The sequence below is a fragment of the Sarcophilus harrisii genome, chromosome 4 (assembly GCF_902635505.1).
Source record: "Sarcophilus harrisii chromosome 4, mSarHar1.11, whole genome shotgun sequence".
NCBI classification, from domain to species: domain Eukaryota; kingdom Metazoa; phylum Chordata; class Mammalia; order Dasyuromorphia; family Dasyuridae; genus Sarcophilus; species Sarcophilus harrisii.
In genome coordinates, this window is record NC_045429.1 from 160823113 (window position 1) to 160842771 (window position 19659).

Here is a 19659-nt window from a genome sequence, read left to right on the forward strand (position 1 = left end):
ACGTTTTGACAGAAGCTTATGTTCATAATCCTTCTTTTTCTTTAAGTCCAGCCTTATAAAAGTAGATGAAGTTTAGAAAATCAATTTTGGATGGGATTTGAAAGAAACAGGATGGACCACCCTCCAATATTTTATTACTTAATATAGTTTCTAAAATTTAATGGAAAGAGTTTTATAAATTTGACCCCTAAATAAGACTTAGGGCCTTTCATAATTCCCTGTTTAACTCTAAGTGCTCCTAGGAGAAATAAACAACATTTAAGCTTTTATCATTGAAAGTTAGAAGAAGCCTTAGAAATTTGTGGGAAAGTAGGAGTATAACAAGACAAACTCTACTAATTTCATAATTTTGTTTCTGGATTCCCCCCATTACATGTATCCTTTTCTATACCTCATTCATTCCCTGAGGGCCTTGCTAGGTGATTTGATAATCTCTAATCAATCAGTCCAGGTTACTCTATAATTTTATGGTGAAGGATTGCTGACTAATAAGCATGTATTTTCATTTGTGAAAATGAGCTTGGCCTTAACCCAAAAGAATATATTTCTGGTGCTGGAAATTTCAGACACTGTGACAATGAAAAAAATATTTTGGGGGCTGAATGACTTTTCAGGCTGCAGGCTTCAAATCTCTCTATGCAGGCTACAGGCTAGTCGGCCAATGCTGAGTCACCCTTTTGTAAGTAAAAATATCCATCCCTCAGCAAGTATGACATATTTCCATGCTCATACCAATATTAAATGTATTTGTCTGCATGTCTCTAAGGTAGGAAAAGCTATATCTGATCTTTATAATATACTTCCATGTTCACAGTATAAGAGAAAGCATCCTCAGCAATAATCTCAAGATGATAATTATGAGATTTAGAGCCAGAAGGAACCTTCGAGATCCCCAATTCATCTTTCTCATTTTACAGAAAAGAAAATTGAGTCCCAGAGAGGTGAAATCATTTGACCAATATCACACAGAAAATAAATAGCAAAACTGACATTTGAACCCAAGTCCTCTGGCTCCAAATGCATTCTTACTTCTACTGCATTATACTATTAATAATAGTAATTATAATTGTAAAAGTGCTGATGATAACTGATGTTCTTATACAGATGTAAAGTTTTCAAAGCACTTCAAATTTATTAGTTCTCATAACAACCCTATGAGGTACCTATAATAGGTATTCTAATTGCAATTTTACAAATGAGGAATCAGAAGCTAAAAAATATGTGACATGATGTCACAGCTAGCAGATTTCCATAGCAAAATTTTAACCCAAGTCTTTCTGGCTCCAAATATAGAACTCTTTTCATTACACTATATTACAACTGCTGCTTTAAGTTGTATTACATTCATAGCAGGTGTTTTTTATCGGGTCAAGATATTTCACTCTTATTCATCTTTATACCTGTAAACAGAATAAAATTAAAGTGAGGGAAATTGCTTTGACTAGAAATTTATTTTGTTAATCCAGTTTTTCATTCTCTCTAAAAATTAATAGAAAATAAAGAACTCTTTCACCTTGAGAGGTCAAAATGAAGTACCCTAGTTTTATCAATGCTTATACTTAAGAGATCATTTCTCTTCATGTTTTTGAGATCTATCTAGAAGCTGCTGAGAGATATGGGTCTTTGTATGGGGCTAATGTGACAGCCTTTCTACTTGGCTAATTTCTTTAGTACCCTTAGGTGCTGCAAGCATCTTCCAGAGACATTAAAGGAAGACAAGGCACCCTCTGTGTTACTGGGGATGATTAATGGAAGAATTTGGGGAGTGTTTAGCTTGGAGAAAAGAAATTATGCAGGAAATATGATAGCTATCTTTAAATATTTTAAGGACTCTATTGTAGGTTAGATTATACTGTTTAGGCTAGAGGCAAAGAACTAGGAACATTTTGTAAAAAAAATGTAAAAAAGCAGATTTAGCTCAATGTAAAAAAATAATCAAGCTTCTCAATAGTTGGAAGTATCAAAAATTAGAATGTTAGGGATGGGAGAGAATTAGTAATGGCAGAAATATGATAACAAAAAGGAATAAAATATTTTTTAAACATGTGGAGGAAAACAAAAAAGAAAGTGAAGAGATAAAATAGTGCTACTTTGTTACATCTTATTCAAAATAATGCTTTTGTTATAAATCATGTTCAGTTTTTTATATGATTATCTTTCTTGTTCTGTTTTTTGAAATCATTTTGTTTGTTGATGATTGACACATTCAAAATATCATTTAAGAAATAAATTCTCTCCCTTACCCTTTCCCCTCCTCATACATATTAGAAAATGGAATGGGATGTCTGAGAAGGGTACAGGTTCTCAGGTAAAGCAGAGGCTCAGTGACCACTTGTCAGAGTTATAAGAGGTAAAGTGTAGAACAGATAACCTTAGGAGCTCCTCTGAGCATTAAAATTCTTTGATTCTGTAAACTTAAGTCCAGTTAAAGTGAAGAATTGTTAACTAGAATAGGTGACCACAGCCATTCTAAAGTTAGAATAAAGGTAGGGGAGAAATTGACCTTCTTCCTTTAATGAACTAATATTTAAACTCCACCAGGTACCCTAGCTAGGAAGCCAAATATCCTATATATTCAGATAATGAAGAGGTGGTATAATGGTATTTATATAACAATATGAGATATAGAATTTGGACAGAGATGTTTTTTTCTGCTCATGTCTTTCTAGGAAAATCCTCAAAAAGCATCCTAAATATAGGGGAGTTGTAGGTCACTTTGAATCAGCAGCAGGAATTTAGAAGTTGCATCTGTACCATTAACTTTGATGTATCACAATTCCTAGCATCATGAAAAATAGGCTAATTATATTAATATTTACATAGATTTCCTAGTTTCCTTAATAATAATTCAGATTCTTCTTCTCCATGAAGCTAGTTCTGAATTATTTTGTATTCATTTTGTACATACATTACTGTAAAGTCATCATACCTAAAAACATAGGGTCTGGTGATCTGTTCTACTCTCTCTCAAAGTACTATATAGTTCTATACCAAAGTAATTAGGTAAGCCCGATCTCTAATTGGGGGAGAGAGTTTATATCCACTTTCTCACACTCATTGGCTCCATTTTAAATCCCCATCCCACAGATGATACTATTTACTTTTTGAATTATGGTACATATCTGAGTCTCTTCAAAGAGGAGTCAAAAAGAGATATACAGTGGACACTATGATTCGAGTATGGTACATATTGTTTACTCCTATGCAGAAAATAATGATACGACCTTATATATTAACTGAATGATTTAAACCTGATTTGCCAACAGTTTATAACAATGGTTAAAGTCTACTGGGAGGTTGGTAATTATGCTTCATTAGTACATAAAACAGTTGCAAGGCTTCTAATTAGCCAGTTGTGTATTTTACCTTTCTTTTGTCTAGGCAGGATTTTCAGACAAGACATGCTCACAACCCCTTGTGCCTGGAGACAGGACAGCACCCTTCCTACACTGGATACAGTTCAGAACAATCTTTACTATTTCCTTCTTCAGGAAGGAAAAGAGTGGTAGGAGAGGAAATTCACTCTGTTATATCCACTGAATTATAGCTTAACAGCTGATTAGGGGATTCTTCATCATCACATAATATCAATCCCTCCCTCTTACATAACTAGACCTAATCTAAACCTAAGCTTCCACCAAGAATGATAGCTGAAAATGACCCAAAGATATAAAAAAACCATATAGAGCTTAAGTTCCTTGAGAGCAAAGGCTCAGATATATTACTCTTATCTTCATATCCCCAGAAGCCTAGATGATGAAAGATGCTTAATAAATATTTCCTCAATAGCTTTTTAACTTAAAGGAGGTCTAAATACCATAAAACAAAGAAAATTAATAAGCATAAATGTCATTTTTTTCTATTTAGGGATTCCACGAGGTGTAGTGAATATTGTGTTTGGATCTGGGTCCAAAGTAGGAGAGGCCCTGGTATCCCATCCTGAAGTTCCACTGATCTCATTTACTGGGAGCACACTGACAGCTGAGAAGATCATGCTAAAGAGTGCCCCTCACTGTAAGAAGCTCTCTCTGGAGCTTGGGGGCAAGAATCCTGCCATCATTTTTGATGATGCCAATCTGACAGAATGTATCCCTACTACTGTCAGGTCCAGCTTTGCTAACCAGGTCAGATGAAACGTGTGTCTCGTGTGTGTGTATGTGTGTGTGTTTGGACCTGTTATTTTGCCAGTTCTTATAAAAACTCCTTTTTCTGTTATATGTTCATGTCAAAAAGACAAATGGTTGGTTTGGGTGATTCCATGAAGTGGTAAAAGAAAACTCTTTATTTCATTCCGCAAATAGTACCATTATCAAATTGTTGCTAGGTAAAGAAGTATAGAAAAAAAAGGGGGGGGGCGCTGGATTTGGAATTGGAGGACTTGGATTTGAATCTCAGTTCTGCTACTTATTCATGTTTTAATTAATTTTTTAATCTGATTTGAACTGTATTTGGGCTGTGAATTTAATACCTATACATACATAGGATATCCTAGTCCTGATTGTACAACTACAATCTACATAAAATGTGTTTCTTCCAAGCACTTTATGACATTTTATTCACATAATTATAATTATTATGACTACTGGTATGCTAGTAAAATGTTTGACAATTGAATCTCTTAGGGAGGGAGAGAATGTGTACATGACAAACATTTGTTTAATTAGCATTATTAATATTTTTCCTTTAGTTTCTTAAATCTAGACAATCATCAACAGCAATAAAAAATAAAGTCCTGTTTTTGCACATTTGCTAATTTCTGAGTTGTAAATGCTCCTAATGAAAAATTTATATTCATGCTTATAAGTGCATTAGCATACCCCTAACTCCAACTCAAATTTATATAGTACTTTGTGAATTATAAAGTACTTTTCTCACAATCCTGTGAAGTAGGAAATGCCTATATTATGATCCCCATTTTACAGACAAGGAAATGGAGAGTCAATGAAGAAAAGTTACTTGTTGATGGATCACACAGTAAGTGTCAAAACCAAAGTTCAAACCTGGGTGTCTCAGGCCTCAGTTTCCCCGTTTGTAAAAAGAGGATTGAACTAGGTACTCTTTAAGGTCTTTTCTAGCTTTCACATTCCATGATTCTATAATGTGCAATGATATTATAAGATGTTTTGAAGTCTTTATATGCTATATTCCCCTGTGTTTGGAGGGAATAATAATCATGCAAACACTAGCCACTAGCCAAGATTGTGTTTATTGAAACAATAAAAGCAATGATTCATCTTGATTTCCTCACAATCTTCTTCTCAGAAACAAAAGATGAAAATCAAGTAATATTTATTGTTATTGTTATAACTCACATTTACATAGACCCCTAATTTTTACAAAATACTTCTTCAACATCAGAGCTATGAAATAGATGGCATATACATTATTATCTTAAATCTGCAGATAAAAAAACAGACTTATAAAGGTTATAAAGGTTAAATGATTTGCCCAAAGTCACATGGATTGTAAGCATCAAAGCTAGGACTGTTACCTGTCTTCCCAAGTCCAGTCCCCTTTGCAGTGGGCCATAATTTTTTTCTTTATTACTAGTGTAGTGCAACAATAGCACACACATACACACACATATCTATATCTCCATATCTACATATATGTATACACACACACATATATATATATATATATATAGATATATACATATGCATATATATTGATTTCAGTGTTAAGTTGCTCCAGATGATAAGTCAAATTGATATATATTTACTAAGTACTTTTTATGCCTGGTACTGTGTGTTAAGAAGAGGAAATATAAATATAACTAGAAAGACTATCCCTGCCTTCAAGTAGACTACATTCTAATGGGGGAAATGTCATAAAAGTGAGCTGAAATAAGCAACTATGTCTTGAGTACGGTGTGGAAGACAGTGCTATCCTTGAGAAAGCATGTTCTTATACCTCCAAAATATGCACATGTACATGTGCAACCCCTGCACATATAAACCTTCTAATGAATGAAGCAATATATAAAAAATTATCATATGAATGATACAAATGCAGGTATTCTGTGTATTCATTGGAAGAACAGATTCCTATGCATTGGATACTCAGTGTAGGACTCCTGAAAAAGATAGGACTTGAACTCACCTATAAAAAATTTGTCATATTCTTTGCCTGTCAGGGTGAAATCTGCCTCTGTACCAGCAGGATCTTTGTCCAAAGGAGTATTTATGAGGAATTTTTAGCAAGATTTGTTGAAGCTACAAGAAAATGGAAAGTTGGCCCCCCTTCTGATCCTACAACTAGCATGGGAGCTCTGATAAGCAAAGCCCATTTGGAGAAAGTAAGTAAATAGTTGTATAGTGAAGAGTTCTGGGAAAAAACTTCCAAGAAGAAAAACTCAGCATGGCACATCTCAAGGAACTCTGTGGGAAAATTTTATTCATTATTATTCAGTTTTGAGAAAGTTATACCCTCTGAAGAGCACAATTGCTACTTTTTTATTTGCCTCTGGATACAAGTCTAGAGTGAAAAGTTCATGAGAAAGAAATAATTAAATAAACTTATAGTTAAAGCAGCCAGTGGATAAAAGGTACCATGCTTAGGGAGTCAGCTTCAAGAGGCCATCCTGTTATGTGACAAGAAACAATAATTGTCAGCTAAGTTGGTCCACAGTAAACTGGTATTTTATTAGGACAAGGCAGGCAAGGAATTCTATGGTCAAAAATATATTGTGAAAAATTCTCTGTAGATAAAAGTTTTTAGCCTGGAGTCCTCTGATACCATACCATTATCTGTGAACTTGGATGGGAAAACAAACAAACAAACAAAACTCAACATCTTTACTTTTGCTAACCTTTAATGGAAATTTAGCATTTTTCTCTCCAATTATTTAAAAACATCATTCTGAAGAAGGTTCAATCAGCTTCACTAGACTGACAAAGGGACCCGAGATCATATAAATTTTAGAAACCTGCTATAGATAGAATTTGGAAACTTCTTACAGGAGTATCCTTATTCATTTGAATTATTGTGATCCATAGATGATGAATGAGAGCCATTTTGTCTAGGAGAAGTGATCAATCTACTAATAGGAAATCTATTGGGGCTTTGATATTTAAAATATTAATTGACAAACTACTAACTTTCTGAGTTTTTTAAATTATTATCTTGTAGCCAGAAAGAGTTATTATGTTCTTTCAAATGGGCTATTTCATTCTCTACCTATAAATTAGATTCAATTCAGTGTCTAGAAAAAGTTTTTTTTTGCTTATTGGGGAGTGGGAACAATGCCTGGATCATGCAGTAGTTTAATTTTTAAAAATTCTTTAGATTACTCCAAATTCAGATGTGGAATGAATTTGGTTCAATAAATATTTATTAAATAATATTTATGTATGAAACACTGTATTAGGTACTCAGCGTCTAAAGACAAAACAAATGGGCCTCAAGGAACATACATTTTTTTGGTAACCAGTTTTCACTTGTATGTCAGAGATAAATTAAAGAATCAGTCATTTTCTTTCTTTTGCTGGATAACATGGCTTACTTACATAGGTGCCACTAGGTTTTGAAACATAATCACACTTATTTATTCATTTTTTACTGGTGACACACTTCTCAGGGAGCTCAGGTAGAATGGTATTGATCTGTGGGTGTGGGGGTGGGAGGGAGAAACAGTAAATAATGTTACTAATTAAGAATTTTTTTCTATTTAGGTTAGGAATTATATAAAGAAGGCATGTGCTGAAGGGGCAAGAGTTCTGTGTGGGGAGGGTGTGGATAATTTGAGCCTCCCCCCCAGAAACAAAGGGGGCTATTTCATGCTTCCCACTGTGATCACTGACATTAAAGATGAATCCTGTTGCATGAAAGAAGAGATATTTGGTCCTGTTTCTTGTATTGTTGCCTTTGATACTGAAGAAGAAGTGATTGAAAGAGCTAATAATGTGAAGTATGGCCTAGCAGCAACTGTATGGTCTAACAATGTTGGAAGAGTTTGGCGTGTATCTAAGAAATTGCAGTCAGGATTGGTCTGGACTAACTGCTGGCTCATTAGGGATCTAAATCTTCCTTTTGGTGGAATGAAAGCTTCAGGAATTGGCAGAGAGGGAGCAAAGGATTCATATGACTTCTTTACTGAAGTAAAAACAATCACTGTTAAATACTAATCTTTGCTTATGGAAAAATTGTTATGGTAAATGTCTTTTAATAGCATGGCTACTATATAGTTGTGAATAGAAATTATAGAATGAATTAATTGAAGATTAAGAGGGTAGGTAAATGGATAATTTTGATTTTATAAAAAAAATTTTTTAATGTTGTACAAATAAACCACTGAAGCTAAAATTAGATTGAAAAGGTAAATGGGGAAAAACATCTTTGCATCATGTTTCTTGGATAAAAGTCTCATTTCTAAGATAATTAAGAAGTTGACTCAAATTCATTAGAATGAGGGCCATTTTTCAATTGATAAATATAAGATATGGACAGGTACTTTTAAGAGGAAGAAATTCGGTTTATCAATAGTCATGAAAAATATTCCATATCATTAATAATTAGATAAATGAACATTAAAGAAACTCTGAAGATATACTTGCCATATACAAATTTGCAAAGTTCACAAAAAAAGGAAAATGACACGCTAGAGAAGTTGTGTGAAGATAGTTACAATGGTGCCTTGTTGGAAGAACCATGAAGTGGTCATACTATTCTGAAAAGCAATTTGAAACAAATGTCCCAGAAGTTACTAAACTGTAACCCTTTGACCAAGAAATACCACTATGAAGCCTAAAATCAAAAGAGATTAAATAAAAAAGAACCTATATATACAAAAAATTTTATATAAGTTTTTTATATGTATGTATGGAGAATAAGGAACTAGAAATTAAGGGAGTCCTTATCAACATATGATAAAGAAGGTAGTTTTAGAGAAGCTTGAAAAGGCTTTGTAAACAAATGCAGAGTGAAGTAAGCAGAACCAGAACACTTTGTACATCTACAACAACAATAACAAATTTAAGACAACTACAAAAGGCATGGGAATTCTGATCAATACAATGATCATCCACAATTTCAGAGGACTCAAGATGGAATATAATACCTATTTCCTCTTAGAGCTGTGAATTGGTCAACCCATTCTAGAAAGTAAATTGAAATTATATGAAAAAATCACTTGTTTTGTCATACCTTTTGATCTAGTGTTCCCATTACTGTGCATATACCCCAAGGAAATCAAATACAAAGATCTAGTATTCACCAAAAATATTAATTGTAACATTTTTATGGTAGAAAAAAGACCTGGAAGCAAAATGAATGCACATCAACTAGGAAATGATTTGCAAATGCAATCAAATCATATTACATTATAAGAAAAGATAAATGTGAGGAACTAAGAGAAATATTCAAAGACTTCTATAAACTAATAAAAAATGCAGTAAGTAGAATCAGGAGAACAATATACACAATGACTCCAATTATATAATTGTCTTTAAACTGTGTGAAAAAGCAATGAACTCTGATTAATTGTAATGAACAGTGGAGGTACAAATCAATGGATTATGAAAAACACATCTCTCCTTAAATCGAATATAGTATATTCTGTCAAAAGAAGATCACTATATCAATTGCTTTTGTTTAAAGGTTTTTTTAAGAAAGGATTTTAAGGTAGTGATGGTTAAAAAGTGTTTATTAAAGGGAAATGACTGTACAGTAAAAACCAAAAGCTGCAATAAAAACTGTTTTTTGTTTTTAAAATAACAGCCCTAAAATGGAACTAAGTGATGGATTTTTTTGGGGGGGGGTTTCACTCTGGAAGAGACCTAAGATTATCTAGTTAATTGAATCTTCTCATTTTTAGCAGTGAGGAGATTGAGGACCTTAGAAGTTAATTGATTGGCTTAATGTCCCCAAGTAAGTAAGGATCAATGCTAGAGTTCAAACCCAAGATTTTTGTGACTCCAAATTCATTATGTTTTCCTTCAACTTGCTGGTGTCATAGAATAAGCTATCATTATGACCTCAGTTTTTCTAGATTCTCCAGGCACTAAAGATTGGGCACATGAACCAAACAAACCTGATACTTTCACATTTTCATACTGTTGGAAGAATGGGTGAATTCATACATAATAATGAAAAAGTAATAAATAATTTCAATTCTTAGTTGTTTACCATTTAAAAGATGACCCACTGTGGTAGATAACCTTCTTTAAAACTTCTTAAAGGTAATATATGATTAAAAAAAACTTCAAAAATGAATTGGTCCAAGATAAATATTGAACTAATTCATTCATAATAAAAGCAAAGGTATTTGTGGCACTGTGTATATTATTCTGAGAAATACTGTTACTTTTGGTCAAAGGTAATTATGGCATAGTAGAAATACAGAAGAACTTGGATTCTAGTCTCATGCTACCATCTCTATAATTTGGAGGAAGTCACATACTTTATCTGAGTTTCAGTTTCCTCATCTATAGAATGAAGAAATAGGACTAAAGGTTCCTTTCAATTCTACATTTGTTATTTTACAAAATAGAATATAAATGTAAACTAGTTTTGAGTGTTCCATTTCGGAATAGTTCCTTTTTTTTTTCTCCTTCTTCTATCTTTACCCCAAATGAACACTGACCCTTCCCATCTCCTCTTCTCTTTACTTTCAAAAATGCTCCTTTCTCTAGTATCTTAGACATCTAGAGTATCCCTTGGCTACTATTTCCTTCTCCAGAACTTCCTCTACCTTCATGTTCTAAGTTATTTGCTTCTGTCTCCACCTCCTTTATATAGAAAACATTTTATTTCTTTGAGGCATTGCAGAGAAGAGATATAGAAAAGGGGGTTGAAGTAGATGTCTCAAGTCCCTCTCATTCTAATTATGTACAAACTGATTAAACTAATTCTGATTACTATTCCTCTCCCCCCCCCTTAACTTTCCAAAGGAGTATTTGTATATTCCAGTATATGTTAACATAAACCAGATTCCAAACCATGACACCTGTCATCTGGTTTTCCACTTTGAACTCTTTTTTCCACAACTTAAACTGCACTCCTAGAACTCTGTATTCTTATAAGTGACTTTTTATCTCATTTTGCCCAAGCTAGATATCTGTACCACTTCCAGTCAATTTCAATATCTACCATTCCCCCCACTCCACTTCTGGCTCCCCATAACAAATGTTATCTTCCATCATTAAATTATCATCCTTGGCAGTCTGCTTCTATTTGTATCCACTGTCCTTAGCATAATGCCTAGAAAATAGTTAAATATTTAACAAATACTTTATTGTCACTCATTCATCTGCTTTCCTTCATTTCAGGCCTTAGTAATAAATGATAATAAAGCTAGCATTTTATACTCTTTAAGATTTATTTCAAATGATCCAACAACCCTGTGAAGTAGGTTTATTTATTCCCATTTTACAGATAAGGAAATTGAATCTGAGAGATTTTAAGGGATTTGCCCAAGGTTTCACAGCTAGTGTCTGATACAGAATTTGAAACCAGATCTTCCTTCCTCTAAGTCCAGTGTCCTATCCATTGCACCACCTAAATTCCCTCTGTAGAGAGACATTTTTTTTTTTTGTTTAAAGCTTAATATTCAATATTTTCTTCTTGTGAGATGACTCTGAAAAGAAGAGAAAGAGGCAAGAAAGTATGTATGACCCTTAGGCTACTTTTTTTTTTTTTTTTTTTTTTTTTTTGTGCTTTTGAACACAGCTGATTGTACTTCTCTCTTGTTTTTTCTCTCAGTTATGTTTAACTCATTGACCTATCTGTGCCTCAATCATGGAATCCTCAATGAAGAGGGAAAACTTCCATTAAACAGTAGAGAGGGATCTTTAATTCTGCTAATCAGGCATGATGTGGCATCCTATAGTCTGATGTGATTATATATATTTGATCTTTTGGTTTAAGTTGTAAATATCAAGATAGATTGTATTTGACTAAAGAGTTGTTGGATGATAGTAACTGAAACTTGCAAAAGGTACTTGTTTGTAGTAAATCAGTCATTTAACTAAGTAAGGTGACTGATCTATTTAAAGAAAGTAGAAAAAAATAATTAGGAAAACAAGATAAAGTTAGAGTTAGGGAACCATCTTTTACCATATATAGTGGAATATAGTGGATATAGTGGAAGAAGGAAGGGGCCATCACCAGTTCCCCGCCTGATATCTTGCCACTGAATTCAGATGACTCTGGAGAAGAGAGTGAGGTTGTTATCTTCACACAGTTCTGCCTCCCTTAAATCCAATTCCCTTGTAAGTCAAGACATCCTCCTCCTGATGTCTTTCCAGAATGAAGGACCACCACTATCACCACAAACCCCAAAAGACCAAATACTTTTCATTCTACCCCCTAATATGACTAATGAATTTTAGTGTTATTGTATTTGTTTTGGAGCTAATTCTATTTAAGACTATCTAAAATTAAGTTTTCAGGATATCCTTGCATTGACCAATCTGATGTTTCTCAGTGTTCACGATTTAGGTTGTTTCTGCCAAGCTTTCTTATTTCTTAGTCAGTTCTGATTCATTTGTAGGTAGTATGACTAATTGGTGTTCGTCAATTCTATGATTCTCCTGCCAAGTGATAGGCAGTGTTTCTGGGAATAACTTCATTTCAGATTACAGCTGGTCATTCATCTGTCATAGAGAATTCAGCTAATCTTTTCTGGACGCCTAAAAATATGCCATCCCTCTGCATCTTATTATGCCTGTTCTATCACATGTCATCTCATTACATTTTTCATCCACATTCCTCTGCACAATTATTCATTCATAGGCACTGTCATACTCTTACTTCATTTTAGTGGAAATTCTGCAATAATTTAGCAGTGTCAACAGAACTCTGAGATTATGCTCTTCAAAGATGACAGCCCTTTGGAATAATTATCTGCTGACCTCATATTTATTGGGAACATCCAATCAATAAATAATAACATATTTGATAGGATAATTCTGTAATTATTTTGCTCACCTCTCTTCTTATTTCCTAAAATGGTATTCTAAGGATATAAATAGTAATAATTTTCAGAGTAGTGACCAGGGTTCTCAATCTATGATACATACTCCAAAGAGTCTCCAATTTCATGAATGTAGATATTGTTTTTCACCATTTTAGATCTTTAATCCTTAGCACATCTCATGGATCCTTCCTTTCATGACATCCTCAAAATGTATCCCATCAATTTGTTAAGCCTAAACATTAGAGGGATTTCTGGATTGGAACAATGAATACTCATGAAAAATATGTGGAATATAGGTATATGAGGAAACACTTTTCCACTCTTTTTATACTTTTCTCTCTCTTTCAATTAGTGGAAAGACCATTCTTTTTGTAATCAAAAAATCTTAGTTGAAATCCTAATTGTATTACACATATCTCTCAGATCCTAGGCAAATCAATTTTCTCATCTGTAAAAATGACTTAGACTGGATGACTTAAAAGTTCCCTTCTTTTTCTATACATGTGATCCTAGTACTACAAACCATTCATGCTTAAGCATCCTGTGTGACTTGTCTTTATATCCTCCAAATAAATTCTATTCAGGAGATCCCAACACGTTGTCTACTTTTATTTCCAGTAAGAACAAATTTGAAGAATTAAACTTTAATGTCAGCAACTATAGTTTATATTTAAGGTAGAGATTCATTTATATCTCTCAGGGCCCCACTGGGGCCCTAGACATAGATGACATTTAATTAATCCAAATAAAAATAAGTATATTTATTACGTAGGGGAAGGGAATAAACATTTATACAGCACCTATTGTGTCTGAGGCACTGTACCAAGTGTTTTACAATATTATCTCTTATGTACTATCTATGTACAATCTACATTGTGCTAGGCACTAAGAAGATAGAAATTTACTTCACTCCAACAAACATTTAACAATTTTTCCTAATTAAAAAATATTTTATTTCTCTAATTACATGTGAAAATAGTTTTTACTTTCATTTTTCTAAGATTTTGAATTCCAAATATTTTTCTCTCTCTCCTTCTCCCTTCCAAGATGACAAGTAATATGATATAGATCATACATGTACAATCATATTAAACATATTTCCACATTGGGCATCCAATAAATATTTATTTAGCTATTGCTTTTTGCCAGGCATTGAGGGTACAAAGAACAAGTAAAAGGCAGTTCCTGAACTCATCAAGGTTATATTTTACCATACAGAGAAGACTTTACTGTCTCAAGGGACTGACAACCCAGTAAGGAAGATAATATATTAAAAAAAACTTTTAAAACAGAAAAGTCTCAAGGAATTATAAGTCTAAAAGAAGAATTGCTGCCTGTTAAGTTGATATTTGATGGATGGATGGATGAATGAACTTATGAATAAGTAGTTATTCATAGGATTGAGAAATAAATGAAGTTAGTAACACAACTCCTTTGATAGAGTTACTTCAAACATGTGTAGCAACAGTTTAGATGAATCCTATGGGGAAATAGCTTGATTTTTTGAAATTGGTTTCTTTGTAACTTGTCTAATAAGTGAAATATGTACTTTAAGCATTTAACCTACATGGCTCCATTTGATTCTCCTAAAAGCCACGTGCATTACTACGAATAGTATCATTTTAATTTAGTAAGTGAGGAGCCTGAGGCCAGTTTTCAACAGATTTTTAGGTCTTTTTTACTTGAAGCTCAGCACCAGTATCCTCTATCCAAGATGGTATTGCCAACAATATCATAAACTCTAAAGAGTTTATCTGTTTGGATGTATATATTGTCTGTGGTAGTCGACTCCTTTAAATGTCACAAAACTCTCCCTCCAGAAATTTAGAGTATCCAAAGACATTTGGAAATTTTCCTATTGGGAAATAGATAGCAGGAGTTCTTGGATTTCTAGTTTGGAACAATTGAATGCTCATGAAAAATATGTGGAATATAGGTATATGGAGAAATACTTTTCTACTCTTTTTATACTTTTCTTTCTCTTTCAATTCATCCCCTCTTCCCTACCTTACCAAATTAGTTGACAATGGTTTCCATGCAATTCGTCCTACAAAAGATTCCACAGAAACTGGGACTTGCTTTATTGGTGGAATTGTGAACTGAACCAACCATTCTGGAGAATAATTTGGAACTATGCCCAAAAGGCTATGAAACTAAGCATACCCTTTGATCCAGTAATGTTTCTATTGAATCTGTATCTCAAATAGATCTAAGAGGGGAAAGGACCCACAAATGCAAAAAAGTTTGTAGCAGCTCTTTTTTCTGGTAGCAAGGAACTGCAAAATGAGGGAATTTCTATCAGCTGGGAAATGGCTATATAAATTATGGTATAGGAAAGTAATGGAATATTATTATTCTATAAGAACTGATGAATAGATGATTTTAGAAAAGCCTGGAAAGACTTACATGAAGTGATGCTGAATGAAGCAAGCAGAACTTGGATAACATTGTATACGGTAATAGCAAATTTGCATGATAATTAGCTATGATAGACTTAGCTCTTCTCAGTAAGTCAGCGATTCAAGCCAATTCCAATAAACTTTGGATGGAAAATGCCCTCCTCATCTAGAGGAGGAACTATGGAGACTGACTGGATTGAAGCATACTGTTTTTACCTTTTTTTTTTTCTGTTTATTTTCTTTCTCATGGTTTTTCCCTTTTGTTCTGATTTTTTTTATCTCCCAGCATGACTCACATGAAAACATGTGAAAAATGAATGTACATGTATAATCTAAAAAAAATTGTGTGTGTGTGTGTGTGTGTGTGCGTGTGTATGAAAGATTCCATCTCCCAGCTATGGGCACTGTTTGTTCATCATGCCTCAGTCTGTTTCCCTTTTTGTTTTTTTCTTCCTGGCTTCAAGTCTGAGTCTTGCTTTCTGCAAGAAGCATTTCCCAGTTCCCCTTATTTTTAGTTCCTTCCCTCTTAGGTTGTCTTTAATTTCCTCTATATCTACATTGTTTGCTCATAGTTTTGTTCTTTTTTTTTTTTTTTTGGTGTGTTTTCTCATTCATTAGTCTATGAACTCTTTAAAAGTGGGAATGCTTTTTTGCCTTTTTTTGTAACCTCAGTGCTTAACAAAGCGCCTGCACCTAATAGATGCTTAGTAAATGCTTGTTAATTTTTCTTCACCATCTTTGAAGAGGTGGGGACATAGAATATAAAACACCAAATGACTAGACTTGGTTGGTATATTGGTTGATTTTGCTGAACTGTCGTATTCTTTTTTATTTTTTGTTGAATGGGCTTGCTGGAGAGGGTGATGGAGGAGGCTATATTTGGAAAAGAAGGTTATGTGTTGTTTTTGTTGTTCAATTATTTCAGTATTGTCTAACACTTTGTATTCCCATTCAGAGTTTTCTTGGCTAAGATATTGGAATTATTTGCCATTTCCTTTTCCAATTCATTTTATGGGTGAGGAAACCAAGCTACACTAGGTTAAGTGACTTCCCCAAAACAGCTAATAAATTTCTGAGGCTGGATTTGAACTCAGGAAGATGACTTTTTCCTGACTCCAGACTTGTTATACTATCTGCTGTTTCACCTAGCTGCCCATGAATGTTATGTAAAAACCAAAGATAGCAATAAAATTTTTGAAAAATTTCTATAAAACAGCTTTTCTCAAACACTTTATGTGGCATATGTATTTTTTAATGACCTTTTCACTTTGAAGAGAATTTGAATCCCACTCCTGGTGTTACCATAAGTAATTCTAAAATGGATTGGAAAAATTACTCATAACTTTGTAAACTATGGAACTCTGATCCCAGACATCTGGATTGATTAAATATAGCACTTGTTTCATTTAGGTTAATTGACATTTTCTCCCTACCCTTTCACTGGCTATCTCCCCTTCCTAGAACTCTCTCACTGCTCATTTCTGCTTCCTAGCTTCTCAGATGTCTTAAAAGTGATGCTAAAACATCCCTTTTGAATTAAAATAGTGACAGTCACACTGAACTCTCTTCTACTTCAATTTCCAAAATGAGGGTGGGAGAGTTCACATCTCTTGTTTGGTATTTGCAGCAACAATGTGCTGCACCCTTTCCTCAGGATGTACCCAGTGCCCTTTTATCTTGAAAAAGTCCAGCCCCCTGAACTGAAAGGTTAGGATCCAGCCCAAAATGCTGGGAAAAAGAAATCCCTCCTCTTGATTTCTTGTAAATGTCAAAAGTGATGAGTAGTGGAAAAGCTGCTTATGGACAAGTATCTTCCCACTATCCCTGAACCTTTGTTACTGTATTGTTTATGGAGGTAACCTAACACTTTCCTGGCAGGATAATGGCAGCAATTCTGCATTTGCCTTTGGCAACCCATCTTGCAAGAAGATAACAACAAAAACCCAGGGGCTCCAGATATCAAGACAAATCAATAATGATGTAACAGAGTAACTGACATGCTGGAGGGAGCCTCATCTCATTCTGTCTTGGAGCTCATGTGTTTTGGAAATCTCATAAATGCCCTGGGAACTATAAATGACTTTAACATGAGAAGGACCTGAATTTAAGATTACCTCAAATGAGCAAGCAGTATCAAATCACTCCAGTTCATTTTTCAATAAAAGAAAGTAAGAGAAAAATTTTATTTAAAATTATAATTTTTGTAGCAATTAATATACCTTCCTTTGCTAATATTTGATTACCTTTTAAGTGAACTATTTGTAGAGAGCTATTTCTCCAGAACTTCAATTGATATTTTAAACTGAAATCTTTGTTAAATATGTTTATTCTATGGCTTAACATTATTTGAAATGGCTACATGCTAAAAATGCAGGGCTCTGAAAAACAAAACCAAAGTTTTAACACTTAATTCCTTCAGTGCCTTAGAGTGAATAGAATACTGATCTGAGAATTAGGCAAATATTTGTTTGAATCCTGTCTCAAATACTTGTGAGGTGGGAGTCTAGAAAAGTCATTAATATCCTCCTCAATATCCCATTCGAAAAAAGGAGATGATAATAGTAACTACTTTACAAAATCTTCAGGAAGCTCAAATAAGAGAACATATGTAAGGGCAGCTAGATGGCGCAGTGTACAGCACCAGCCCTAATTCAGGAGGACCTGAGTTCATATCTGCCCTCAGACACTTGACACTTCCTAGCTGTGTGACCCTGGGCAAGTCACTTAATCCTAATTGCCTCAGGGAAAAAAGGTAGGGAGAATATATGTAAAATACAAGCTGCCATAGTTTTCAAGGACCCGTATTTTATAAACTTTAAAGTGTTGAGCATCTAACAAGATACTTACTTTTTCCCCCAAGAAAGAGAAGCTTGAAATTGGCTAGAAAAAATTATATAGTCCATCTTGTGTCTCAGAGAGACAAACCACTCACTGACTGAGTAGGCAATGGAATGAAAATTTCTATGGCAATGTACTTACAAATTTTTTTCCCCTTTACTTTATTGCTATCATTGTCTTAAGTTTTTCTCCTGTTTCTTTTCAACTTTTCTCAGTTCATGTGTCTTCCTAGATTTTTCTGAATCCATCATATCCTTCATTTCTTAGGGCATGACTATAATACATTACCTTCACATAACATTCCAGAGCTGGTAGACATCTTCTTGGTTTCCAGTTTTTTGTTACAACCAAAAATACTGTTTTAAATATTTTTGTGTATTTCAGACCTTTCCCTCTGCCTTTGACCTCTTTATGCCTAATAGTGATAATGCTCATTCAAAGTGTATATGCAGCTCAGTGACTTTTCACTTAGATTACTCCAGAAAAATCTCTAAAATTCCAGTTTATGGCCTCCATTTAGTGGAGCAAAAAAGGAGTTTGGGGCAGACAATAACACTCTGCTAACATTTACATGAAGAGATTCTTCACATTCTAAAATAAGATTTTCCCCCCATTTTAGTATCACCTCTTTTCCAAAATTGAAAAAAAAAAGACCATTAAAAATAAAACAAAACAAAAACCATCATCACATTATTAGACACTAAAAATAATGTTCATGTCGATGGTTTCCCCCAAAGTACCCTCTCAAGCAAAAAAACTACTCAGTGTACAATATGCATGTTGGGTATGGGGTAGATTTTATTTCCTCTACTACAGAAAATGCACAGAATATATAAGTATGCAGATATACATGAATAAATACAGAAAACATAAAACATTTACATAGTTTATCTTAATCATTACCACCTTTCCCTGGAAATTTCACGCTCACCTCAGGACCACACTATCTGTTTACAAGATCTTTTGGTTGGTGATTTTGGGTGATTTTTTTCTGAGAAGAATGATTATATGAATCTTTTCTTTCTGGTCCATTGGTGCTTGATGCTCAAATGAGGATTTCTCAACTTCAAGATTCCCCCATGAAAGTAAACATTTGGAGCAAGAGGTAACACCTAGCATTATAAAATGTCCATTTCTCTAGATTTCTAGCCACATACCTGTGTTCATAAAAATGAATGAAAAGGCAAAAGCAAGAAGCCAAGAACTAGGGATACAAGAAAGTCCTCTAATATTTGCCTATATGAACACATATCTTTTATTTCCATGTTCTTCTGCTGTAAACAACTATTGTCCTTCATGGCAAGGGAATGGGTGAGATTTTCCTACTTCACCTTTGCTGAAAGTCCAAGGGAAAGAAAAGGTCTAAAAGAAAAAAGAGGTCACTCTTGCAGACCACAAAGGGAAATGATCTTCTGATAAGAAATCACCCTTCTCACCCCCAATTCTCAGTCAACAATCAGGTTTCATGAAGCCTTTTGATGAATCCTGCTGCATTTGAAAGTAGAG

The 19659-nt window shown here is 33.9% G+C and overlaps 1 protein-coding gene across 2 annotated transcripts in view; it reads left to right on the forward strand.

The window, feature by feature from the left end:
* The window catches only part of ALDH8A1 (aldehyde dehydrogenase 8 family member A1), a 38554-nt gene extending 28114 nt beyond the window's left edge, over positions 1-10440 (forward strand). The window contains exons 6-8 of one of the 2 annotated variants that reach the window (XM_031964234.1): positions 3868-4124; positions 6137-6298; positions 7674-10440. In XM_031964234.1, the coding sequence (XP_031820094.1) occupies positions 3868-4124; positions 6137-6298; positions 7674-8126 (872 nt within the window). In that variant the 3' untranslated portion in view covers positions 8127-10440. The remainder of the gene's footprint in view (positions 1-3867; positions 4125-6136; positions 6299-7673) is intronic. The other variant, XM_003769469.4, reaches the window with a different exon arrangement.
* Positions 10441-19659: the final 9219 nt, after the last annotated feature.